This window comes from Hippopotamus amphibius, chromosome 13 (assembly GCF_030028045.1).
Source record: "Hippopotamus amphibius kiboko isolate mHipAmp2 chromosome 13, mHipAmp2.hap2, whole genome shotgun sequence".
NCBI lineage: Eukaryota > Metazoa > Chordata > Mammalia > Artiodactyla > Hippopotamidae > Hippopotamus > Hippopotamus amphibius.
This window is the reverse complement of record NC_080198.1, coordinates 44,806,271-44,833,177: the sequence shown is the minus strand read 5'-3', so window position 1 is coordinate 44,833,177 and position 26,907 is coordinate 44,806,271. Positions and strand designations below refer to the sequence as shown.

General features: G+C 55.1%; 1 protein-coding gene across 3 annotated transcripts in view; it reads right to left on the bottom strand.

Annotated features, from left to right (window-relative positions):
* VIPR1 (vasoactive intestinal peptide receptor 1) overlaps positions 1-20,609 on the bottom strand; it is a 33,761-nt gene extending 13,152 nt beyond the window's left edge. Inside the window, exons 1-3 of one of the 3 annotated variants that reach the window (XM_057706306.1) lie at positions 20,124-20,609; positions 9,735-9,843; positions 5,629-5,736 (exon numbers count right to left, since the gene is read on the bottom strand). In XM_057706306.1, coding sequence (XP_057562289.1) covers positions 5,629-5,736; positions 9,735-9,843; positions 20,124-20,201 — 295 coding nt within the window. In that variant the 5' untranslated portion in view covers positions 20,202-20,609. The remainder of the gene's footprint in view (positions 1-5,628; positions 5,737-9,734; positions 9,844-20,123) is intronic. The other 2 variants (XM_057706305.1, XM_057706307.1) reach the window with 2 other exon arrangements.
* Between the last annotated feature and the right edge of the window lie 6,298 nt (positions 20,610-26,907).

Genomic DNA, 26,907 nt, shown 5'->3' with positions numbered 1-26,907 from the left:
AAGGCAAGCTTGAGAATGATCAAGCTACAGTGTTGCAGAATCTTGGGGCCGAACCACTGAAGCTGGTCCAGGGCTGCAGCAAAGGGACAGGGCCATGTGAGGTGAGGGTTGCCCCCAAGGCTCCCCACTCTCCAAGGAGGGGAGGAGCTGAGTAGAAAATGGGTGAGCCAGAGAAGAGCCCCTCGCTCCCATCCCAGGACCCATTACAGAGACATCGAGTCCAGGAGACAGCCTGCCTGCCAGGCTTGTTGTGGGGGAGGGAAGGAGGGAGAGGAGGGAGGAGGGGAAGGAGGAGCAGGGAAAGGAGAGGGAGAGAGGATGAGGGGAGAGAGAACAGGTAGGAGGAGGAGGTGAGAGGATGAGGAAGAAGGTGGGGGGAGACAAAAGTAGGGAAAGAGATAAGGTGAGGCTATGAGGAAGAGCTGAGAGAGAAGATGGGTCCTGACATCCGTGCCCTCTAGCTCCTTTCTCACCTGCACCACCAGCATCAGCACCAGCCTCAGCACCAGCAGCAGCACCACCATCAGCACCAGCCTCAGCACCAGCATCAGCACCAGCCTCAGCACCAGCAGCAGCACCACCATCAGCACCGGCCTCAGCACCAGCATCAGCATCAGCACCAGCATCAGCATCAGCACCAGCCTCAGCACCAGCAGCAGCACCACCATCAGCATCAGCACCAGCCTCAGCACCAGCATCAGCATCAGCACCAGCCTCAGCACCAGCATCAGCATCAGCACCAGCCTCAGCACCAGCATCAGCATCAGCACCAGCCTCAGCACCAGCACCAGCAGCAGCAGCAGCACCAGCAGCAGCACTAGCCTCAGCACCAGCAGCAGCACCACCATCAGCACCAGCAGCAGCACCACCATCAGCACCAGCGGCAGCACCCGTCTCAGCACCAGCCTCAGCACCAGCAGCACCAGCAGCACCAGCACCATCATAAAGCACGTTTTGGGAACTTTTCCCAGGTACACTGTACAGAGCACTTGAGGCACATTATCTTTTTGAAGCCCTCAACCATCCAATGGGAAGGTAATCCCATTTCACAGCTGAGAAGCGAGGTTCCAAGAAGCTGTTCACTTGCTCAAGGCCACGTGGACAGGACAGGGTAGAGCAGGTGTGGTCCCCATAGTCTTCCCAGGTAACCTTGGCCCTCATCTGCACTGAGGTGACTGAGGACTTGTTTCAGGTGTCCAGGTGAGAGCTGCCAAGCCATCTTGAGCTCAGGGAGGGTCACTGTGCATATGTTTTCTATTTCTAAACTTTGCCGTGTGCTCAGAACATCTCAGGTAATTCCCTATTCACTATTTCTATAAATCCTCCTGGCCACCATTTGAAAGAGGTTCTTGTCACCCTACTTTATGGATGAGGAACTGAGAGAGAGCTAGGGGTGGGGGATCGCCGGGAAGGAGGAGTCAGCTGGGTCTCTCTCCACCGTGAGGTCCCAGGGGTTCCAGGGAAGACTTTGCTGAGGAAGGGGCACTAGGTTGGGCCAGTTTCCTGCCCTGGTGGCCCCTTTCTGCACAGGCCTCCCAATCGCACTGCAGCAGAAGGCTCCCAAGGCATGAGAAAAATCTCCACACTGCCCCTCCGCTTTCCTCCATTGCAGCAGAGGGTGGACCGGCCTTCAAGCAGCCGCTCATCAAACTCCCAGATCTCCGGAGCTCACTGGGGGCCCTGAGGCCATGCGCCCTCCCAGGAGCTGATTCTTGGGGGACTGTTCCCACCAGACTGGGGCAAATAGAAAAAGGGGACAAGGCCAAATCAGCCAGCCTTAAAGCAGGAACACTTAAGCCTCAGGCTTTGGGTCCCCAGTCGCCTGAGGGCCCAGCGCTCGATGAGGCCAGGCCCATGACATAGTGGACACCTGGGATTGTCATGAATTAAGCTAGCGAGCCTGGGTGACCCATCAGTGTTTACACAGCAGCTTCGCACGCCTTCTGTGGGAGCACTGGGGAGCAACCATTAATGCGTCAAGGCTAGTGAGCAGGAGTTATCAATTGTCCTGTTAAAAGATGGGGATGCCAAGGCTGAGAGAGGTTGGGTGACTTGCCCATGGTCACACAGCAAAGAAGCAGCAGGCCTGGGATGCAGACCTAGGTCAGCCCGACTCCACATGTTTCTGGGCTCCCAGCAGTGGCTGAAGGGGGACTTTGTCTCCCGGAGCCCCGACTGCCCAGGTGGCAGGGGAGGGCAGGGGATAGTGGGTCATCTTCACGGCTGGGAGGCCTCTTTGAAGAGCCTGGGACTGGGACCAAGGCCTCAAAGGGAACTGCTTTTGAGAAGATCTCAGTGGAAGTCACTATGGGATCCTAGGAGCAGCCAACAGTCTCTTCCCCGGTCTGGGCCTGGGAACAGACAGACCCTGTGTGTGTAATGGGGGATACGGAGGGCACAAGAGAGGGGAAGGGACTTTAACCTTGTGCTGGGAGGGACACCCCACATTCTCCCAGTCTCCTCCCATTTGCCATGTCTCAAGAAAGAAGTTACTGCCACCATGCCCCCATCCTTCCTTAGTTCTCCACGTGAAAAGCCCTACTCGGTGACTTCGGGTAGAAATCGGGGATCATTTTCTCCCCACTCATCTCTCTCTCACCAGGCCTGCCCCAGCCTCTCCTTCCTCGACACCAGCACTGTCCCGGCTCCCCTGGATTAGGTAGGAGCCTCCTGATGGGTCTCCCTGTTTTCCTGCCCCTCCAACCCGCTCCACACACTGAGATGGCTAGAGGGATTGCTCTAAAATCTAGAGCTGACCATGGCGCCCTCTTGCTGAAATCCTGTCAATGGTGCCCCACCCCAGCCAGCCAGCGCAGATGTCTTAGGTTGACAAGACCTTCTCATCTATGGCTTCACTCGATGCAGGGGGGAGGAGGTGTCCCGCAGACCCTGTAGACACAGGTAATATAGACTGTGGTGTGTCCTCATCAAAATAGCTGTCCTACTTTTTACTCTTAAAAAAGTCTCTTCAAATATTTAAAGGCAAAAACACCACAGATGAAAGACATGCAGACCACATATAAAAGGACTAGACCTCCACAACTGGGAGATTGGGACTGACATATATACACTACTATGTATAAAACAGATAACTAATGAGAACCTACTATATAGCATAGAGAACTCTACTCAGTGCTCTGTGGTGACCTAAATGGGAAGAAAATCCAAAAAAGAGGGGATACATGTATACGTGTAGCTGATTTACTTTGCTGTGTAGCAGAAACCAACAACATTGTAAAGCAACTATACTCCAATAAAAAGAAATTAAAAAAAAAAAAAGGACTAGGCCTCCACAAACATTTTGGTGCCTTGGTGGGCAATCTTTGCCTGGCCACCCCCTCTCCCCAGGTTCTTTACCCAGCCTGGCCAAATGACTTCTGTTTAACTCTCTACAACCTTTACCTTCTATGAGGTTTCTTCAGCTTTCCCTGTAGAACCAGGTCCATTCCAACCCTTCCAGGGAAGACACTCCTTCCCCACTCCTGTTACCCAAAGGGGCATGAGCTGGGGTTGCCATGACTCCTCTCCCACACTTCCCTTACTTGCAAACTTTCCTCTTTGGAATCTAGGCTCACACCTTCTTCATCTAGTTGCCCAGGAAAACACACCCTCTTTCCTTTACATATTCAGCCCCTAGCCCAGTCTCCCATTGCTCGTCATCATTTTCAGAGGCAAGGCTGCCAAGTATAGCTGTGCAGGTTGTTCACTGCACAAGGGGCCAAAGTGTACTTCATGTTCAGCTTGTCACTAGGTGGGTTCTGGTGAGAAGCTGACTCCACCTGAGGAAAGGCCGCCTTTCTCTCATCTGCCCAAAGGCTCGGTGTGGGCCCCACTGAGGCAGGCAGCCTCAGGGTGAGCCAGATGGTGGGCTGGAGTCCAGGTTCTCAAGTGAAGGAGCCGCCTTTACAATTCCAGCAGGGACAGAAGGAAGCCTCAGGAAGAATGCAATTAGCATAGAGTCAGAGTCAAATGCAATAGCAGGTGCTTCCAGGCATCTGAGGAAAGGCTGGTTGCCAGGCTCTGCTGAAGGGAGCATTATGAGAGCTGCCGGGGGAGCTCATCTCCTACCTGCCCAGGTGCTGTGTCTCCCGGAAGAGGGCTGGGCTAGGTGGGTGCTAGTCTGGAATACAGCACACCCGTGGCTGACACTCATGGAGGGCACCCTCGGGGAGGGCATTCAGATCTCTCCTTCACTGCTGAGGCTGCAACACCGGGCACTGGGGAGCAAAACTGGCCAGCCCCAAAGACACCATTTGGTCCACCTCTTATTCCCATTTTACAGATAGGGAAACATGTCCAGAGGGGGAAAGGCCACCTGGAGGGAGAGACTTTCTACTCTGACACCTACCTAGGTCCCATTCATCACTAACCCTTCCTACCCCAGCCCTGCTCCTCCCTCTGTCCTCCCCCAGCTCATCAAACCCACACATGAGCAGGGCACACTCGAGTCCTCCCTCCCTCTCACACTTCCCCCCTGCATCTTCCCACTTCCCTCCCCGGCCCTGCTCTCCACCCGAGTCCAAACCATCATCATCTCTTGTCTGCCTTGGGGTTGGGTCTTCCCATTTGTACTCCTAGAATCCTCTCTTCTCACAGAAACCAGTTATCAGTTAAAAACCCGAACTGGACTGTTTCCATCACCTGCTTAACCCCTGCTGTGGCTTCTCAGCGAACTTAGGAAAAGCCCAAGTCCTGTCAGTGGCCTCAAGGCCTCCAGGCCGGCGTGGTCTGGCCTCTGCCCGCCTGTTTCTTTCCTCTCCTCCCTCCCTGGGCTCGCTGCTCCAGCCACACTAGCCTCAATGAGTCTCCCCAGGGCTCATCCCACGGGCTGTTGGTCCTCTCAGCGATCCCCCCGCCAGGATCCTCATGGCTCTTTCCCAGCGCAGGTCTTCAGACCACAGCTGCAGGATCACCTCCGAGAGGCCGCCATGATGCCTCCCTTAGGTCGCTCCCCGTCTTCTCTCTCCCAGCACCACTTACCATTTCTAATGTGTGCGTTTGTTTCTTGCTAAATGTCTCTCCAACTAGAACGTGAGCTCCCTGAGGACAGGGCATTTTATGCCTCTGTCCCGCGCTGTGTTTGTCGAGCCCAGGGCCGGTCAAGCTAGGAGGTGTTTAATGAACATTCACTGAATGAAAGGATGACTTACCATGGGCCATAAGCCTCCTTTATTACTGGTAGCAAGACAGCCCACTTCCTAAAGAGCGTCCCCCTTTTCTTTTCTGCCTTATATGTGAACATTCATTTAAGCAGAACATGGCAAGATATATAAGAAAGGCCAGTTTCACAGAGTCTGAAAGGTCATTGCCTCCAGGCAGCGAATGACCAGCCCCAAACAATGGCAACTCGGGAGCCATAACTGTCAGTCAATCAGTTATCAATTGCTGAGCAAATATTTCATGTGACCTTCTCACATACTTATCTTTCTGTGACGAGCTAATCAAATTCCATGAGTCCTTGAGAGAACTGGTGTCAGGACAAGCTCTTCCAGGAAGTCCCCTGCCCGTGACGGCTCCGGCCTCTTTGAGCACCTCCTTTGCCTTCTCACTTCCTCGAGAAGTGAGTCCCCACTCCAGCCGGCTCCACTCCTGCCACCTAGCTCCTGCCCTTCAACCCGGGCTTCTTACCTTGAATGGGGGAGAAGAGCTTAAAGATCAGGGGGCAGGCCAAGATGACCACCTGGCCCCGAGGGGTGGCTGGCCAGCAGGTGAGGTTGTCCCACATCTTGCTGCAGCCTGTGGGGTGAAGGCAGAGGACACACGGGTCAGCGTGGCCGCCAGGGGTCTCGGCCTTGGGGCTGGAGCCCACAGGCACCCACTCTTTTCCTCCTCCTCCAGGTTCCCACCTTGAGGAGCCTCCAGCCTGAGAGGGGAGGCACAGCCCTGCCCAGGCTGTACAGGGCTGTACAGGGAAGAGGGAGAAGGAGGCATAACTGCAGCCCCATGGTCCTTGGTGAGAGAGTGCTCCTGTGTGTTTCAAACAGTCGTGGGGTTTTGTTGCAGAGATTGGGGGGGGGTCCCCAGTATTCAATGGGCAGGTGATAGGGATGCCAGGCAGGCATCCTGCATGGTCCTGCACAATGATGAATTGTGTAGCGTTGGGACTTTCAAATGAGTTGCTTGGCATTTGCATAGATGAAAACCTTTTGTAATGACCAGAGGCTAGACTCTTTCTCCCTTTTGCATATAAACACAAGGTACTTATTGTACGAGTTTGACAATACTAGTTTTCCAGGAATGCAACCGCCAAGTTAAAGGAGAGAAGACTGGGCTTTATTGTGTTCTGAACTTTACTGAGAGTTGTTCAATGTTTTGGAAAATCACGTTACCTACGGCAACGCTGCCCGTGAACCTGGGTCAGTGATGCAACCAGCATATATATCAATCTATATTTAAAGCTCTCACATTCCCAGAATTTATATTTATAGGTACAACCTTTAGACTATGTCTTCTTATCTTTTGGTGTGATTGTGCTGGAATGTGTACAGAGTATTTTATTACACACATCTATTTTTGTTTTACGTTATGACTAGAACATCATTAAAAAAAAGTGTGTGTCCTAAATTTCATTTTATATTAGTAAAGGAGACATTAGAAAATATTTGTTATGAAAAGGAGCTGTTGGGTATGATAGGGTAATGGGTATATTGGGGTTTAGCTAGTTCTCCAAGAGTCTTCATAAAACTCACAAAACAACACAGATGCCTCCAAATTGTGAATTGTGACAGGGGGTGGTGATTAGGGAGTGAGTTTGGAGAAAACCCTCCATCACAGGCTGTGTTCTCCACTGTGTACCTACTAGCCTTGAAGGCCTGGCTGGTGAAGGATGCACAGGGGGGTCTAGGGATCCACTTTAATAGGCAGATGCAAATGCCATGTTCAAGGTCTGGGTGCCCCTGAGGAACAAGCACTTCTCTGGATGCCCTCCCCTGAGGGAGGTTTAATTGTCTCTTTGCAACCCTGCCAGTCCCACAGATTTACTCAGGAAACCCAACCCCTGAGCCAAAGTCAACGCCAGCTGGGCCAAACCCAGCCCAGCCCAGGTCCGAAGGTTCACACGTTCCCAAGAAGAGGGCATGGGAAGAGGAGGCAGAAGGATATCCCTGCTTGGGGAAGAGCCTCAGGCCTCTGAATGCTAAAGTGGGCCAGCAGCGGAGAGGGGTACCTTCTGGGGCTGCGGTAGCCAGGTGGAACCTGCAGCTGAAGCGTGAGAACACCTGGATCTCTGAGGCCTGGTCAGAGAGCACAGCCTCCCTGCCTTGGGGACCCCATCAGCTACCACCCGTCCTATCCTGAGTCCTCTGTGGCCTCAATCTGGCTCCTAGTCTCTCCTCCATTCCTGTTCCAGCATCCCTGGAGGCCACGTAGCTGCCCTTCAGGCCAGTCAAATCCTGCTAGCGATTTAAGACCCTGTGCATAATATCATCAGCAAACATTCATGTAGCCTTTATATGTGGGAGACACTGTTCTACCCTCTTTACATGAATAACTTATTTAACCCTCCCATTTTACAGATGAGCAACTGAGGCACAGGGCAATTAGGTAACTAGCCCGAGGTCACATCACTGGCGAGGGGGACAGCCTGTTCTCACGCTCTGGCTCCAGCAAACCTCCTGCACTCCACCTGTTCTGAAGGGCTTGGTGTCGATTCTCCAGGAATTTTGCTCAGCTGGACTGTGTAGAGCCCTGACAATGCAGGGCGCACCCTGTCTTGCAGGCCAGCTATTGTGTCCGGGTCTTTGCCAGGCTTTGGGCTCTCTAGGTCTCCGGTGGCGGCCCAGATCAGGAGTGGATTCGGAGCTGGGTCTCCGGCCCTGAGCTCAGCTCCACCAGAAGCGGCACAGAGGAGAGGGAGGTTGGGCTCTGCCCTTGGGGTGGCCACACTTGGCCTCAAGGAATCTCAGTGCCACCAGGGCTGGGTGTGAACTGGGCTGTGGCACAGGCCAGCGGCCGGGGGGGTGGAGGAGTGGGGGGAAGGGTGGGGAGCCAGGGAAGAGGGGTCGGTAGGGGGCACCTGATCAGGGAGGCTTCCTGTAGGAGGCAGCGGGGTTGGGAACAGGGTCTCAGACAGCTGAGAGGGGGTGACAGCCAAGAAAACGCTGGGCGCCTGGAGGCCCTGTGGTTGTGAGCTGGGCCCGGGAGTGTTCTCTGTGTGTCTCCCAGGGAGGCCACGCGTGTCCCACCACACATGTCACCAGGCCCACAGAGACCCAGGGCCCAGGCTGGCTGTGCGTGCCTACGGGGGCCACCACCTCAACAGGAAGGAAAGTCCAGCCTGGGGTGGGGGATGGCGAGGCGGGGGGGGGGGGGGGGGGGCTCTGCTGTGTCATTTTATAGACGTGTGTGCACAGAGAGACACACACACTGACAAGCACTCCCAGGCACAGAGAATCACAGACACATATGCAAACATACATACTTGTATACTTACTTGGGTGTGGAAAGACCAGACACAAGCAAACACAGGCACAGAGAGACACACGCAACTTACAGACACACGTGTATAGACATGACGGAGCATACCACAGACATTCACACACACACACACACACACACACACACACACACACACACACCACATCAGGCAGACACATCCAGGCAGGTCTAGGCTTACACAGATACATGCTTCCAACACACAAAGACACCCTAGAGGCACAGACACAGCCCTAGACAGAAGGGGCCAGGAGCACACAGCGGGATGTACATGAACATGCCCAGGGCCCCTCACAAGGTCACGGGCAGACTCACCGCCCACAGACCCGTACATGCCCCCCTCTGGATCTCAGGCCAGCGGCCTGGTGACAGGGTGTTGGCACCTGACAGGCACGGTGTGCCAGCAGTGACCTCACTGGGATCACGAGGGTGGGTGGCCTGCCCTTGGGGCCTTAGGAGGTGCTATAATGGGGCCTACAGCCTGGGGTCTGGGCCTCTCGAGGCTGCCCATGAACCTGGACCCCACTGTGGAGGCTTTCCAAGGCCCGTCTGCAGCCTGGTCCTGCCTCCCTGCCCCGAGGGTGGGGTGTGTGTAGGCAGCAGGCAGATCCAGCCACCCCTCCACCCAGACCACGGTCTCAGGGCCCTGGGAGACAGGGGGCCGTCCTTCCTTGAGAGCTGGGAGAGGCAAAGGCCATCTGTGACGCTACACACACTCACTGTCTCTGCAGGAGGCAGACAGCCTGGGCACCAGGGCCCAGAAGGAGGGACCCAGGACAGGGTGCATATCTGTCAGCCTCAGTGAGATGCGGGGACTGGGGAGCCAGGAAGAAAAGGTGCTCCCTGCTCCTGAGCCAGGCTGCTATGTAACTGGAAGCTCGGCCTCAGGGAGGTGGCCTCTGGGAGGGAGGTCCAGGAGCCCCACTGCTCCAGCCCTCCCCCTCCCTCACAGGGAGGCTTGAACCCTGTACCCACTCCCCACCCGCCAGGGACAGATGGCCTCGGCGCCTCCCTACGTCCCAGCCTCTCTGCTTCTCCAAATCCTGCCTGCCCTTCTGAGTCTGGCTCGAGCTGCAGCTTTTGAAGAAAGCCCTCTACGTCCTCCCATTCTCACCCCAGGGCTGCTGAGCCAAATGTGGGGAGCACAGGATTGGGCAGTGAAGCCCAGAGGGTGCTACCATTCGAACTGATGGCGCTGCAGCCAGTCAGCCTGGACCTGAGGGTGGATCTGGGCTCGCGGTGTGAGGGAGGGGGGCTCTTTGGTGGGGCGGGGGGGTCTTTCTTGCCACCACGGGCCTCACCTGCTGTTTCGTTCTCCAGCTGGGCCTCCTCCAGGCACTGCCTGTGCTGTACCGCGAGCATCTGCAGGTAGTCACACTCTTCCTGCTGCAGCCCAACTGCCCAGCCGCCCTGGGGGGCAGAGATCGGGGGCGGGGGGGGACCTGTCAGCCTCATCCATGGCCTACCTGTCATCCGCGGACTCCGGGAGCCTGGCACCAAGCAAGGCCCAGTCGCCAGACAGATCCAAGTTCCAGACTGAACCGCAATCCCACCCCCAGACTGAATTCGACCTGAGACTGAAGCCTCACCCTGACCTAGATCTGACTCCCAGCTCTTGTCCCGTGTCCCCACAGTGGGGTCTACCTTGAGGGCCCTGTCATGGCTTCCTGGTGGCTCCAGCAGTACTGTGGCTGTAACAACGGTGCCTCTTTGTGGGTGGCAGGACTCCAGACAGAGGTTAGAGGGCCTCTCCTTAGAGTCCAGAGCTGGCCCACTGGACTCTGCAGCTAGGGTTGGGAGGTCGGTCCCTGCTTCAGTCTCCGTGGATGAGAGAGGCCTGGCAAGTGCTACCTCGTTATGAGTTGGACCCTGGCTTCCGGTCCTTGGAGCCAGGCCTGGGAGGAATCCAGGCGTCTGGCTGCATCTTCCAGCCCCCGTCCCCATTCTAGGAGCCTGCGTTCAGTCCCCCTGGGACACCAGGCTTGGAAGGGAATTCTGGGCCTCCTTGACCAGACCCCCCTCCCCGGCTCCTTAGCTTCTGAATAATTTAAGCTCTATCAGATCTAATGAGGGTGAGGGAGGTCTCAGGAAGTACAAGAGGCCCCTTTCGGATGGCTCTTGATCCAACCAGGCCTTCTCTCTCGGAGGCGGAGGGAAGGGATGGGAAAGTCCAAGCTTCTCCCTTCCCCACCCCTGCGCCCTGGCCAGGGATCAGGGGGTGAGGTCAGACCTGTGTGCCAGGGAGACACCACCACTGGGGCTGACACGTGAGTGGGGTGAGAGCCGCCCAGGATCAGCCAGAAGAAACAGGTCTGGGGAGCCACTGGGTGGGGCAGGTGGGTAAAAGGCTCGCTGGGCTGGTGGCAGCTTCTGCCTGTCTCTCGGGCTTTAGGGAAGTGCTGCTGCCCTGCATGAGCTTCCTCATCTCGAGCCCAGGGAGAAGAATGTCACAGTCCCCAACAGGGCTGGGGGGAGAGTCAGCGGGATTGCTCCAGAATCAGAGTTCCTCAGCATCTCTTCCAACTTGTCCCCTCGTCACCCTGGGACGAGGTCTTCACCTCCCTGGACCTCAGTTTCCTGGTGGGCCACATGGGCCTCAACCAGCTCCCCTGCTGACTCAAAGGCTTCTTGCAGTAGGGCTGTGGGGAGAGCATGGGGGGAGGTCCCCTTATTTCCTTCTTTTAAGGGGGTCCCCGTCTGGCCCCTAGGCACCAAGTGTGTGACTTTGACCATTGTTCTTAATAAGTCAATCCCATGGTAAGCATGGGACCCCAAAGAGGGACCACAATCTTAAACCTCACATCTTTTCTTTCAAACAGTTATATGTACAACTGTAACCTGCTCCATAAAAGATCTGTGTTACTTTCCACATGCCAAGTTTTAAAGGACTTTCCAGCGAATATCTTTACCCTAATTGGCTGGTAGAGTTAATGGTCCAAGATGGAATCCACGTTCACTGTGTGGCTTCCAGGCTCATGGCACACAGATGAGTGAGGTCTGGGTGCTGGGGTCACGTACCTTGACACTCTTGCTTTGTCTTAAGGGATCTGCGTCTGGCTCACCCTGCTGGGGCATCGGGAGAGGAGTGGCCAGAGGGATCCCAGACGTGGCCTCTGGAAGAGGAACCCGGGGACTGGCCAGCCCAGCTGTGTCCCACTGTTGGTCTCTCTGGCTTGCTTGGAGCACGTGTCTCCCCAAGGTACCTTCCCAGCTTGTTGTCCTCCAGCAACAGGGTTTGTTCTGCCTTCTGGTGCTTTCCCAGTCTTGCCCGCTTCTCCTGCCCGTTTTCAGCTGCCGTCACCCCACAACGTGAAAGCAGGATGGATAGTGGTAGACATCTGTGTTGCTGCCTTCTACCATCCTTTACCCTCCTCTGGTGCCATGTTTTCATCTCTATCCGGGAAACTGTGTCCTTCCCCACTCCTAGTCAATGGGGTTCTAATGAACCCTCTTTCCAGGGGATCAACATATGACCAGACTTAAGCCAGTCAGAGCATTCCTGGCCATAGTGCCTTGCACATGGCCCAATTCAGGCTCCTCAGAGCCAGGAGGCTCATTCCTGGGACCTTAGATTAAGCGATTAGGCAAGTGGATTTGTTCTTTCCCACTGGACTGGAAACCTCAAAGGACGCAGTGGCTAGAACTACTGCCACCACCTTGTTGCCAAGTAGAACACGATGAAAGCCACACAGCTAAAGGCAGAATAAAGAGATGGAGAAAAACTGGATCCTCTTGACATTGTCTGAGCCCCTGAATGCAGCCATGCCTGAAAGCAGCCCTGCTTCCAGCAACATGGCTTAAGCCAGTTGAGTTTTCTGTCCCTGTAACCAAGAGTCCAGGCTTGTGCTCGGAAGACAGGACAATTGATGCCTTCACTTGCTGAGCCCTCTTAAGCCTGGGCTACATCCATGCTGTTTGCCACGACACATTTATTTTCCAATCACTGAGGGCATCATAGGGCTCCTGGCGGCTTCTTCTTGCTACTCTCTGAGAGCAAAGGGGTGTGGAGTTAACTTCTCTAAGCAACTCTGCTCCCTCAGCAGCACAGCCAGAATCTCTCCTGAGAGGCAGCATGCAAAGGAAGGGCAGGAGCCCTTGGGATAACCTGAGAGCCTGGGGTATCTCTGAATAAAGTGGGGGTGGTCTAGAAGATGAGTTCTGCCTTTACCACAATTTAGTTGAGTGCCGGGCCCCATCTGGAGAAGGGTAGAGGAAATAGAGACCCAAAGAGGGACTGGAGGTCACTCAGCAATGCACATTCCCGGAGGGACCTAAGTCTCTGGCCACTGGTCTGGACTGCATCAATCCCTCTCCATGGCCTTGCCTTGGGCCATCTGGTCAACCACTGCCCTTTGGAGGACAGGGCCAGGGCAGCTCCCTCTTGCCTTTATCACAGAGGAATTCAGGCAGACTTTGGACTTCCTCTTCTACATACTTCCCTATTCTAAACATGCTCAGTATCCTTCCGGACTCCAGACACAGGAAATTAGAAAATTCCCAGCCAGATACGGCCAAGTCTACTGGTCCCAGGGAAGGGTTCCGGGGAAGGATAGAGCTGGCGTGTGGGATTCACAGAGAATGAGAGTAGTGGTGGGCCTTTGAGGTTGTGTAAGAGTTTGACAATTAGAAGTAGAGTAAGAGCATTCCAGAAAGTAGGAGCAGTGTGTGCAGAAACATGGAGGCATGAAGATGCCTAATACATTCAAGAAGACTGATATGGCTGCAGCAAGGGGCGCTGGAGGCATCAGGAGACGAGTTGGGAGATGTAGGCAGGGGCCAGGCCTCATCAGTCCATGCCTGGACTAGTGCAGTAGCCTTCAGCCCCATCACCTGCAACCTGAGAGATCGTTGTGAAATGTGTATCCCCATCCTCATCCTCCTGCATCAAACCTTTGATGGTCCTAGGAGTCAAAGCTCACACATCAAAACTGCCATTCAAGACCCTTCCTAATCCCACCGCTGCCTAGATCTCCCAACATGCCTCCTGCCTCCTCATGTGGGGAGGAGGAAGCCAGGCTCAAAGTCAGTCTCACCTTGCAGTTGATTTAAGGTGAGCGTTTCAGGCCAGACTGGGCCCCCAACTTCTTCTCTGTGACAGGAGTTCCTGAGCCCAGAAGAAGGGACCCAGGCAAGAGTGAAGTAGTCCATAACATCCCTTCAATCCTTATCCTGTGTCTCCTGCCATTTCATTGGCTAGGAGCATGGATTAGCCAAGTCTTGTTAATTCTACCTGCTCAGTAGGCCCCTTCCTCTCTATTCCCACTGCGAGGGGCTTGGGAAAGAGCCCTGCTTTCTCCTCCTGATGTGGGGCTTTCTGATATCTGGGGCAAAGGCTGAGGTTGTGGGGGGAGGGTGAAGATGCTGGGAGGTGTAGCCGTTCGATGCTAGGGGCTCAGACAGACCGGGTGAGGCCAGCTCAGGTGTTGTGGGCCATACCCAACCCCCTCAAGGGAAGCTTGAGACCGCAGCTACTGGTCTTGAATCAGAACCTCCAGCTTCACCCAGGGCCAGAGAACTATGTCAGGAGAAGCCAAGGGAGACAGAAGCAGGGCGGTGGGGGCATATGAGTCCCTCTGAGGAGCAGCTAGTCTCTGAGAGGGGTCTAAGATGCAGCAGGCTGGAATAGGCGAGACAAGAGAAAGAACTTCCTGCCTGTAAATAACCCAGTACTGGGGGCCACCACGGATGATTTGTGCTTCTGAGGTTTGTCAAAGGGGGGCTCTTTCTCTTCCTGCCAGGGATGGTTGGAGCAAGCTGGGGAATGGGGAGTAGAGAGTGGGGGCTCGGGAGGGTCACATTTACCATTCTCTCATTATCACCTCACATCCCATGATTTATTTAAGCCCCTCCTCCCACCACTGAAATAACGGGGCAACAGAGTCAGGAGGGGAAACTGAGGACCCAGAGAGAAAGCAGTGTGATCAGAGGCATGTAGGACCGCAACCCAGCTTCCCTGGCTGCCCCCTTCATTTTGGCCTTTGTGTTTGAATTGGTGAGGAGATGGAGATCTTATAGTTGAGGAGGAGGTGAGGGGGAGAGGAGAGGAGTGAGAGGAGTAAGAGGAGAAAAGAGTGGGGCAGGCATAGGAAGGAAAGGTAAATCATGGGATCCAGCAGTCACAGAAAAGAGGAGAAACATGCTCCTGGTTTTGCAAAGGGCACTAAAAGAAGCTGAAATTATCATCTTAGTGAGAAGAGACACGAGGGAGTCTGCTGGGCTAATGGAATGTGTAATAGCTTGATCTGGGAGGTGGCTACATAGGTGCACACGTGAGAGACAATTCCCTGAGCCGTCACTTCTGATTTGTGCATTTCACTGATTAAAAGTGATCCCTAAAGTCCTAGGGCAGCATGTGGCATGCCATAGCCACTTTGGAAGAAGTAGCTCCTCTTATAAGATGGCAGAGCCTAATTAAGTCCCCAAGTTCTGGAATCAGACTGTCTGCCACTTCCTGCTGGGTGACCTTGGGCAAGTCACCTCACCTCATCTGTAACATCAGGACAATGACAGCACCACCTACATCCAGGGTTGTGTTGAGGGTCATAGGTAAGGAACACGAGGCGACTGCCAGGGGTTAGCAGCTGTTGCCAAAGCCCCCGCCCAGCCCCTCATGCCTGGATGCCTTACCGTGTACGCCCGCACCCAGCCGAGCCCCAGCCTGAACGCCCTGTGGAACCCCAGGCAGTCTGAATATCTTTCCCACTGATAAGGGGCAGCCGTGCCCTCCAGAGGAGAGCTCTCAAGCCTGGCTTTCCCCTGCCCCTGCTACAGTCTGATTTCTCTCCCCCTCCCTGTATTTTCGCATCCTTTTGCCAATAGTCCAAAGCCTCCCATTTCTGCAAATCTTGAGGAAGGCTGAGCTCAGGGTTGGGGGGTGGGTAGGAGGGTGGAGTGAGAACTGGCGTTGGGGCACGGGGGTAAGAAAAAGAGGGAGACATAGGGACGCAGGCTCGGGTCTTTTGGGGCAAGAGAGAACTTTCCGCAGCTTAGGGTGGTACCAGGACAAGGGTTCTCATTATTAGGAGAATGCAAGCAAAGGTGTTCAGCCTGTGGTCCCTCAAAAGGCCCATCTTGCAAGGTTTACTCAGGGCCACGAAGCCTTCTATGCTTTCTTTGCAGAGGATCACCACGAGGATGGCCAGCAAAGCAGGGGCGGCAGGCACACAGGTTTAAATCCTCTGTCCTGTGCAAGTCATCCTGGGCACCACTAGGGAAAGAACACTCACTTTCAGACACACTGTCTGTGGGTGATGTTGGTGTCAGGTCACCCGCAGAGAGCAGGGCACTGACACAGGGAGCCGTAAGTCCTTGATACATCGGCTGGTGGCCTCTTCCCCTCCTCTGATGACCCCCTGGGCAGGAAGAACTTGTTTTTAAGATGGCGGGAGGCTCTTTCTGGGAGATATGGACCTTCACATCATGAACCACATGAGAGGGGGTACATATAAGATTGGGTCCTGTCCAGTGAAGCGCAGCTTGCTGCCCACCCACCTTGCTGAAGGTCTCATCCCCTCACCCACTTGCCAGCTTGTGGTATAGTCCCATCACCACAGAGACGGGAAAGTTCCTTGCAATAGGTCCCCCCCCCCCCGCCCCAATAATATCACCACTCATCTTGCGATGCTTGGTTAAATACTGATACTGCTGGGGGATATCAGGATATCAGCTATTAAGGAATCCCTGTTAATTTTGTTAGGTGTGATGATGGTATCATAGTTGTACGGGAAAATATCCTTTGGTTTTAGAGATGCATCTTAAAATAATTTGGTCTATAATGGATTTTAAAATACTTCAGTCCCCCCAAAAGCAAATGATGCAAATATTAATGGTTACAGGCTAATAACTTTCAACTAGAAATTGGGAGTGGAAAAACACTGGAAATTCCTATACTGCCATTTTGGTGACATCACTCCAAGAAACGGGTATTTCCACATTCCCTATACTATTCACTCCACTTTCCAAAAAAATATGTTTGAAAGTGTTCACAATAAAAGTTAAAAAAAAAACAACCCATAATGTAGTGGAGAGATTAAATTGTATTTCCTTTTCTTCTGAAACACATCTAAGGTATGTGAGAGAGTGTGCACATCTTATACATTTTCCTGGGTGCAGGGAGAACAGCTTTGTGCTGGGAGAGTCAGACAGGGGAGGGCGGAGTCTGGGAGGTTGAGAAGGAGGAGCAGGGAGAAAAGGACGGGGCTTTGTCTAGTCCGCTGGCCCCATTCCTGCATCCACGGCCGGGGGGCCGCCGTAAGGGGCCCCTGTGAGTGGCAGGCTCCTCCCGGGCTGGGAAGCCATGAGGCTACCCGCGTGCAGGGAGGCCCATCATCTGTCGCCTGCCTGGGCCTGGAGCCTCACCCCCCAGATAGTCTGGCCACCCATGAAGACACACCACTCCCTGTCCGCAGGACTCTTACCTGCCCTGGAAACCCCTGGGCAAGGGGGGGCAAGAGAGGGCTGAAGAGGGGTCCGTAGGGCTCCCTAGCTGGGGATCGAGAGGAAAGAAAGACCTGTCACACAGTTCACACAGCACTTTCACCTCCTTCAGATCTCACAGATGTCCTGACTGGAAGGCCAAGCCCATTTCACAGTCAGTCGTGAGGCTGGGGGTGGGGTGGGTGAGGGAGACTCTGCCCCAGCCAGGGTGGAGCTGGCCTCTCTTCCCATTTCTCCTACATGTTGGGCCAAGGGTTCTCAACCTCCCTTCTGTGACGAGGAAACAGAGGCCCTTCCACAGAAAGGAAACATGTTCTCCAGGTCAACTGGCCATTGCCATGGTGTGAGGTGAGGACCCAGCTCAGGCTCCTCATCATAGAAGTTCCAGAAACGTCAGGAAAGACAGAGACTCAGGGCAGCACAGGAGGGTGGAAACCTCTGAAGGGAGCTCACTCTTTCAGCACAGTCCTGGGGGAGCCCTGAGCAGGCCTAACTGACATTGTCACTTGGCTTAAGGAGGAGACCTGACCCTGCTGTAGCCATGTTCCTAAAGCCCCCAGGATGGCCTCTTGGGGGCTGGGAGGGCTGGGCAGCCGTGGACAGCTTCTGCAGCAGCTGGAAGCAGATGGCTGGGGCAGTATGCCTATGGCAAGGTGAAACCCTCAGGAGCAGAAGGCCAGCATCTCGCCTCAGAGAGGAGTCAGAGGAACCAAGCCTCCCCCAATCCCTGGGCCATCCCAGTCTGGGAGGAGCTGAGGGCTTCCTCCTCCTTCTGGGGTCAGGCTCACTGGTCCTGACAGCAGAAGCTTTTTCATGGTCTCAAGGTGGATAGTTGGACCATTTGGCCAAATTCTTCAGGGACTGCCCTGCCTCCTCCAGGGAGCCTTCCCTGACTGCTCCCTTACACCTACCTGGGCTGATTCTCCCAGGTCACTGGCTCTGTGCTCCCTTACCAGCTGGAGAACCTTCCCAGGGCAGGGAGTGGGTCTGCTCCTTCTCTGTGACACCTCCCACCCCCACCCTTGGGCTGAGCACTGGCTGATCAATTCTGCTACCAATGAGGCGTCCCTGTGCCTGCTGCCCAGCGGGTAAGGGCAGTGGAAGGCTTGAAAGGTGGCCTTGGAGCAGACTTCCTCTTCTGAGACACTGGAGGTTTTCTTTCCTTTTTTTGCTTCCCTGTTCAGAGATTTCCTCTTCCCAAACTGAGGTCAGGGCTCCATAAACATCAGTGATAAGGCCTTGGGCTTTCAAACTGAACTTTGCAGCTGCCATTTTATGACTCTGATAACATACCCCCCACTCCCCCAGTCTGCCTGGAGCAGGATTGCCTGGTATCCGTTCAGTGTGGGAGCAAGTGGTGACTGGTGGGAGGAAGGGAGAAATAGAGAGGGAAATGGGGGCCCCTCATTCCAGCCTACCCTCACCTACTCCTGGGTGAGTCCCTTCTCCTCCCTCTGTGGGCCCAGCCCCGCATTGCGCTGTAGGGGACATGGGAGGGTGAGAGACATTAGCCCTTGATCCCATGGGATGGTCAAAAGAGCCCAGGCTGGGCAGTGAGTATGATTGAAGGGTGGAGTCAGAGGAGGAAGGGCTGAGTGGGCTGGAGCAATCAGGGAAGGCTGTCTGGAGGAGGAGTTGGGAACTAACCAATTTAGATGTGGAAAGAAAGGTGAGGGTAGGCATGGGAAGAGCCAGGTTTGGACTGTCACAGGAGGTGGCGGGCAGATGTTGTATGAGAGGGGACCCCACTGAAACCACTTGGCCCCTAGGCTGAGAAGCCTCCACGAATGGGAGAACGGGGTGCCAGTGGTAGTCTCAAGATCCCTGGCTCATCCAGAGAGAATTTGAGTGGCCAGAACCAAGGGGTGGGAGAGCCCGAGGGTTGCTGGTGAGGCCTGGAGGTTCTGTGACACTGAGAGGCTGTAAGTAGCACCAGAGCTATGGCCTCAGGGCCGGAACTTGGTGGGGCTTTGAGGGCTCGGGAGGTGGTCTAACTATGGCCATCAGTGGGAGGAGAGGAATTATGCCAATTGTCATAAGGTTTGTTCCCAGGACAAGCAAAGAGCATTCCACCCCCAGAGTGTGCAAGACATCAGATAGATGGAAACAGAGATTCCTGCCCTGGTGGAGGTGATGGTAAGAGAGGTAATCATGGGATAGAAGAGACTAGATGACCAATATACTCCATCCATCCACCAGCCAACCTGGAGCTGGTGCCAGACCTGGAACCCACAGGTTTTAGGCCCTGCCCAAGCAGCAACTGCAGTTTCCTCAAGTCCTGCGGTAAGGGTAGAAAGAAATTAACTTCAGTTCAGGTCTCTTGGGTCAGGGACAGGTGTGGCTCTGGTATCTTTGGGCCTCACTTTGCCCATCTGTAAAATGGGTTTGGGTACTCTCCAGGTCTTCCCTGATCTTACAGGGAGATGACCCATGCATCTCCTGCCTCAACCGGAATCTGCCCCGCAGCCCAAGTGAGCCACCCCCAGGCACACACATGGGCACACCCACAAGTGGGGCACACAGGCACACATGCACCAGGGGCACAAACACGCCCATATGGAGATGAAGTAGAAGTAGGAGGAGGAGGGTGGCCCCTGCTTTGTTGTTTGCTCCAGGGTCAGCTTTCTCTATGCACGTTTCTGGCCCTCCCTGATAAACACCACCTTAAATCCTCGCTGCCCACCACCTTCCAACTTGAGCTCCATACCTTTCGGCTCTGCTCAGTGGGAGGGCACAGGAAGGATCCGCCTGCCAGCCACTGGATCCCAAAAGCCCCCTCCCAGGTCCCGAGGTTCTCGGTGCTTCGTCTGCTGTTGAATGTCACTCCTACAAGTAGCTTAACGCCCCCACAGACTCCTCCGGACGGGCACAGCACATGAGGACGACCCTCACAACCTCCCTCCAACCTCCTGTCTACCAGACCCACAGTCCCCGACCTTGCATTCACGGCCCTCGCCAACCCACAGCCGCTGCGTGGAAGGCAAGTTTGGAGCCCGCTCTTTCCCGCCGCCCCTCCACCGGTGTCCCAGATCCCGGCGCTGAGCTGGCTCCAAGCGGAGCTGGAAGGGACCAAGCGCGACGGAGACCCCCACCCCGCCCTCGGGTCTAGATCCGGTTTGAGGCGCAGGGGAGGCGGGACACGGTGCTCCGCGCCCCTTATGCCTTCCCTACAGACGGGAGCACACAGCTGGGCTCCCGTCACCCCCGCCGCGCTCCCAGCCGCCGGGACTCCGGGCGGCCCGGCGGATACTCACCACGGGGCCGAGGGCGCAGGCGAGGGATCCGGCCAGCACGCAGAGCCAGCGGGCGGGCGGCGGGCTCGGCGGGCGCATGGTTCGCCCCGAGCCCGCGGTGGGCGGCCCCGCGCCGGGAAAGGGCGGGCTGCGCAGCGCGCGGCGGACAGCGGGGAGCCTGACTGCGAGGCGCTGCCGCGGTGGCCCCGGCGCTAAGAGGCGCAGCTCTGGGCGGGGGCGGGGGCGGGCCCCGGGGGCTCGTCTGACGGACGGCGGGTGCAGCCAATGGCCCGACCGAGGCGGAGCGTCCGCGCAGGTGTGGGGCGGGGCTGGGGGCGCCCCGTGGAGCGCGGAGTCCCAGCGCCCCCTCCGCCAGTCCCCCACGTCAGTCCTCGGTCGCGAGGTGTGGGCAAGCCTTCGTCCCTTCGGACCGTATCCCCGGGAGACCCCAACCGGCCCGGTCCTTCCCTGCCTGGCTCGCGAGGTTGCCAGGCGCCTGGCTGCGATCTCCCACTCCCACGCGCCCCCTTAGCCCCACCCCAGGGCGCGCTGCTCGTGCACCTTCAGAGACACCTCCTCCAGGAGGGCTCCCCGCCAGTCTCCCCGTGTTCCACGTCTGCACCTTGGAGGGCTGGTGCGGGCGGGCCGGACTACGAGACAGCACGTGTCATCCCCTAGGCTGAGGGCTGCGACCTGCGTAGGGTCCTGGGCTGCAAGATAGGTGGGGCTCACTGTCTGACCCATTTTCAATCGCCCCAGCTCATCCCCCGCGCCGGAGAGGCCAGGCGAGGGGAAGCCAGGGCGCGCGCGAGTCCCGACTCCGGGTTCCTCCGTGCCTCCCCGGAGCCCCGGCCACTGGGCAGGGCTCGCTCGGCGCCGCCTGGGCTCCCAGACCGTTCTCGGCTAGGCGGGGGCGGGGGGTCGTGCTTCGGGGAGGAGGGCGAGCCGGCGCCGTCGCACGTCTGGGCGCGAGCACCTCCGGAAGGAGGCAGGACCGAAGTTCCGGCGCCCCCACGCGGGGAGGCAAGGGCTGTTGCCAGCGCGCGGGCCCGGGCTCGCCGCCTCCCGCCTGAAACAACCCGTCTTCCCGCTCCCGCCTTCCCTGGTTTACAGCCTGGGACACTGAGATACAGAGAAAGACCCGGACCTGGGCCGCCTGCCTCTGATGCCTCGCTGCCAAGGTTCGGCGGGTGACGTCGGGCCAGCCCGCCTGCACCCTGCGTCCTCAGGGCTCGGTTTATCCTTCCTTAGAATGGGGCGCGGGTTCACTGGCTCCGCGCCCTTGGAAGGGCGCCTTCTCGCGGCCCAGATGCTGGTGGTTGCCTTGCCCTCTTTCCGAGGGTTCGAGACGGTGCGCTCGAGGCTTCCCGCGGTGGTGGCAGTGGGGTAGGGCGGCTGGTGGATGACTGTGATCGGGGGAGGAGGGAGGGCGGTGTTCCGTGGAGGGGCGGCGAGGGCTGCGCGTCCCTGGGCGCCTGCGGGGTGTGCGGCTGCTTGAAGGAGGTCCTACTCCAGGCTCTGGCTGATCCGCAGGGGCGTCGGAGTTCCCACCCGGGTTTCCCTCCCTACACCGCGGGGAACTCGGGCCGCTGACCTTCTAGGGCAGGATGGAGTTATGGAGAGATGAGGGAAAGCCAGGAAGGGATGAGCGCCCAGCCCCTCCTTGATTTTGCCTTATTTGGGGTGCTAGTATTTGCTGTCTCTTCTCCCTCCCTCCCACCTCCCTTTCCTTCTCCTCATCTTCTACTCTTCCTCCTCCCTTCCTCTCTACTCTTCTTCCCTCCCTCCCTCCCTTGTACATTCATTAATAGTTTGCTGTGTGCCAGGCTCTGCGCTTCGCACGGGGGCACAGAGATAGATAAGACAGAGGCACCTGTTGCTTGAGGAGGACCTGGGGAACTATTGTATTCCCCCCAAACTTCCACCTCCATCCAGATATAATCAGTAAGCCTGGACATAAGCCCTTCCCCAGGCAGGAGAACTGTGGAGATGCCTTTGCCCTGGCTATTCTGGGGTTTGGACCCAGTTTCTCAGGGGTGGAAGTGTTTGAAGAATCACCAGCCATTTCCTCAGCAATTCTCATTTCTGGAGGCCAGGTTAGGCTCAGGAGTCAGAGGTCCTTGCCTACCCCTGCGACCCTGCCAGTACTCGCTCTCAGGCCTTCGTTCTCCAGCAGGGCAGTGGAATTTTGTCCTCATTCTGGAGAGTCACCTCTGCTGGCACAGTGCCCCAGGAGTCCTAGATGTGAATGCAAAATCCATGAGCTTTGGATCTCATAAACCCTTGCCCATTCCACACACACACACACACACACACACGCACACCACCTGACCAGCTGCAGAATGCTATGAAATCCCACCATTAAAGCATGTCCTTTGGCCTGCTGACGTTTTGCTGTCTCTGAGGACAGGTATCTTGGGTACTTGAGAGTGCATTTGAGGGAGGTGAGGATTGGGGAATAGGAGGGAGTCAGACCCGAATTTGTCAAGTGACCCTCAGCCAGGCCCAGCAGGGGGCAGATGAGAATTTTAAGGCTCCCAGCCGGGGGTGGCTGCTTCTCCCCTTGTTCTGTAGGGTGTCTACACGACACCCCCTCCGTAGCTCGAGGGCGACGTGGGCAGGCTGGAAGCAGTGAGAGTGACTGGCGGGGTCCCTGCATGCCCTTGCAGTCCTCAGGCTCCCAGGAAGGAAGCGGGTGACTAAGGACTAATACTTGCCATGCAGATTCTTTGCAATGAGAATTACTTCTTTGTTCTTTCAGAATTGTTCTCTTGGGAGACCCACCCTTCCTTACCTATCAAAAGGCACAAAATAACTTCAGAAGTGAAAGAAGGAGGAGGAAAAAGAAAATAGCAAAAACAAATTTAAAAAACCAAGAGTAAGTTTGACCTTATTTTGACCAATTGTTCCCGCATGTCCAGTTCTATGTCCTGAGACACTAGGGGGATCACCCAGGGGCCTATTCCTGGGGCGTCTTTGGGATCTGATGAGAAAACCGTCAGATGGTTTTCTCAACCACCTGTCTGATGATCTAGGAAAGCTTCTGGGGTGGGGGAGGGATATCGGAAACAGGGGACACGGAGACAGACTACTTGAGGGGGTGGAAAGTAGTGACTTGGATCTCTGTTCCCCATCCCCCCACCCTGTTCAAAGTCCTAGTCCCTTTGGAGTTGGCCTTTGCCTCATCAGTCCAGGTCTGGGGAGGGGGCCACAGCCACCCCTTGCTCTCTGCTCCCCCATGTCCTCTTGATGGATTCTTCCAGGGGTGTTCTGTTCTGAGGTCTCTCCCCCTGGATCCCTGGAACCAATCTCCAGTCTCTGGCCCAAGTCCCACTTCCCTTCTGGAGGCGGGGAAACAGAGGGGTGCAGAAGGTGGGGGGAAAGAGAGAGAGGCAGAGTCACTCGCCTTCCCCCGTGATGGCAGGCGCAGCAGGAAAGAATCTGCAGTTACTCATTTGGAGCCTGTCTGGCTTCCTGGCTGCCTGCCTCATCCCTGCAGTGGGTGCCACCTTGCCTCCCCCAGTTCTTCTCCTGCCTCTCTGAGTCGTGCACTCACTGCTTCAAGGCTCCCAGCTCAGGAACTCAATGATAGTGAGGTTGGCAGTGAAGTGGGAAGGGCAGCTGGGGACCACAGTGTGGTCTTGGCCTCCATGGTAGGGGCCAGGCAGGGACCTGGCCTGGGGAGTCAGTGCTCAGGATGCCCCTTCCAGAGGCATCCACATTGCTGTGTGGATGCAGGCAAGCTTTGCCCTTTCTGGGTTTCTGAGTTGAAGACACCTCCATCGAGTGGAGCTGGCAGTTCCAAGGATATGACGTGCTCATCACATCCCCAGGCCTCTCCTTCTTTGCGGCTGGTTCTTCCTGTGAGAAGATGCTGCTTAACTCCAAGCTGTGGTTTGGTGGAAGGCAGGAGAGGCCCATTGCTTAAAAAAGCAATGTTCCCTTCATCCTTTCCATAACAGCTTGCAGTGAATAGCATTCCTTTATCCCTTTTGTGTCACCACCTCCATTGACCTGGCCCTGTGATGAACACTGGGGATGTCACAGTGACTTAGATATTGGCTGCCCCTGTAGGGCAACCTACCACTGCTTGAGCAGGGCACAGGAGGGATCTTCTGGAGATGCTGCAGCTGCACTAGGAAAAAAACCCAAAATTCATGGGAGTGTAGGTGTTGGAAGGAGAATTGTCCTGAGAGATGGGGAAATGAAGCCCAGGGACAGGTTAGAAAATGGCCTGCACCATCCCTTGGTCCTGGAGGCTGGGGCTTAGAGCTTGGGAAGAGGGGGCGGAGGAGAGGTGATGGTGCCAACTCTAGGTGCATCATTTCAGGCCCTTCAGTGGTCAGGTGCTAAGATGGACTTAGGATTATTGGAAGTTTATTGGATGGCAGGGGGACCCTGTGAAAGACAAAGGAGGAGAAGGGAGGACCCAGCAGGGAGAACCTCAGACCGCCATGCAGCTCTGACAGAGCCTCTGCCAGCCTGGCCGTGAGCTGCAGAGCACAGGTGGCACATAGATGCCTTAGTAACCCTACTGTGCTCAGTCAGTGTCTGGGGGCTGTCTGGGAAGAGCAGGGCCTCACCTCACATGCTGTGGTATATCCTGAAGGCGCTATTCCTAGAGGCTGTCCGCTCACTGCGTTCCCTACAGCTGAATGGAAAGTTCTTTCTTGACAGGAAATCCAAGTAATGCATGTCTGCGGCTACCGCAGAGGGGACCCTAAGGCGTGGAAAATGAAGGCCAGGGGAGAGCCGCTGTTCCAGGAGACGGAGGAAGAGGAGACCAAGGTCCTCCCCTTGGGGAATGCCTATTCTGGGCACAGACAGGGATGACTTGAGAAGGAACTCCTTTCCTCAGAATCCCAGGGCTCAGTATGGTCCGGGGGGGTCCGCGATCTGTCATTGTGCAGCTTGGCATGGGGGTTGTTGTGCAGCACGTCTGGGAGACTCCCGATGGGAGGACCCCCTCCACGCCCATTTACTCTCTAACAGCAGCCACCGTCTCTTGGTCAGATGCTTACTGCAGTATCTGTGTGTGGGTGGGTGGGTGTCTGTGTATAAGAGCATGTGAGTGTGTGTCCTTGTGTATGGCCGTGAGTCAGGACAGAGGCATCGGCTCCCAGCCGGGGTCTGAGAGCAGGGCGTGGCCAGTGTGTATTGGAAGGAGGTAGAGTTAAGGGCAAGGCTCTGGGTAATTAGTGGCAGAGAGGGAATGAGTCTGAGAGAGGGTGCCCAGGACCCCAGCGCCAGGCTGTGTCTCAGAGCTCATTCCTGGGACAGTGGACTCCGCGGGGTTGAGGCACCCCCACCCCAGGGGGAGCTCAGACTGAGTCCACAGAAGATCTAATTTGCCACACCCACCTCTCCAGTCCCAGCCCTCGGTTCCTGTGAATCAGTGTGTAGCTGACTTTGGACAGAGATTCTGGAAAAGGAAGATAAAATCAGTGGGACAAAACAGACCTGGGGCTTAAGTAACATAATTGATGCCATCAGAGATTAGCGTGTGTGTTAAAATGTTAAGGCTATCAGCTGAAAAAAAACAAAAGTCTCTATAGAATTCCCAAACAACTAGAAGGAGGGAAAATAAAGAAAACTCCATCAATCCAATAAATGACTATATATGGGGGATTAGAGATGAGAATAAATGATACATAGAAACATAAAATCAGATGTCAGGAATAATGACAAACATTAATCATCACAGTAAATGTGAAAGGAGAAGAATTTAAAATGGGAAATTTAAGAGGAATAGTTCATATTATTAGAATACTCAATCTATCAAAACGATGAAATAATCATGAACATCTATGTATCTAATGATGTAGCCTCAAGATATATTAAAAAATGGTGAATTGTCAAATCTACAGTCAGAGAGGAAGACCTGAGCACTCTTCCCTTAGGAATCCCACTCAGCTGTCCAAAAAATAAAAATAAAAAGTCAACTAGAGCCACATGTCCCAGCAGGGATAGCTATCTCAAAATACAGTATCGAGCAAGCAAAGCAGGTTGCAGAATGAGGTGTATAATACAGTGCTCCTTATATAGAACTTAAAACCTTCAAACAATACTATGTAACTTTTATGGATACAAAAATGTGTAGAAAAAGTCTAAAAAATGTCTAGGAAGGATAAACGCCCAAGTCATGGTTTCTCTCTGTAAGACAAAGGAGGGGAAAGGGATAAGGGAACTGTATTCGTTTTCTATTGCTGTGTTACACATTACCACAAACTTAGCCATTTAAAGCACACCCAATTTTTATCTCACGTTTTCCATAGGTCAGAAGACCAGATATGGCCTAGCTAGGTCCTCTGTGGAAATCAAGATGTTGGCCCCCCACTCTCCAATCTCAGTAGCCAAGTTGAGTATTATTGTTTTTCGGCTATGCTGTGCGGCTTGTGGGATCTCAGTTCCCTGTGGCAGTGAAAGCCCAGAATCCTAACCACTAGGCCATCAGGGAACTCCCTATTATTGTTTTTTTTTTTTAATTTAAGCTCTTTATTGGAATAGAATTGCTTTACACTGCTGTGCCAATTTTTGAGGTACACCAAAGTGAATCAGCTGTATTTATACACATATCCCCACCCTCCCACGACTCCCTCCCACCCTCCCTGTCCTGGCCCTCTAAGTCATCACCCATCATCGAGTCTGTCTCCTTATGTTATGCAGGAACGTCCCACGAGCTATCTGTTTTACATTTGGTGGTGTATATATGTCAAAGCTACTCTCACACTTCGTCCCAGCTTCCCCATGACCCCCCCATTATTGTTTCTTAATTGATTAAGAAAACCTTCAAAATATACAAAGT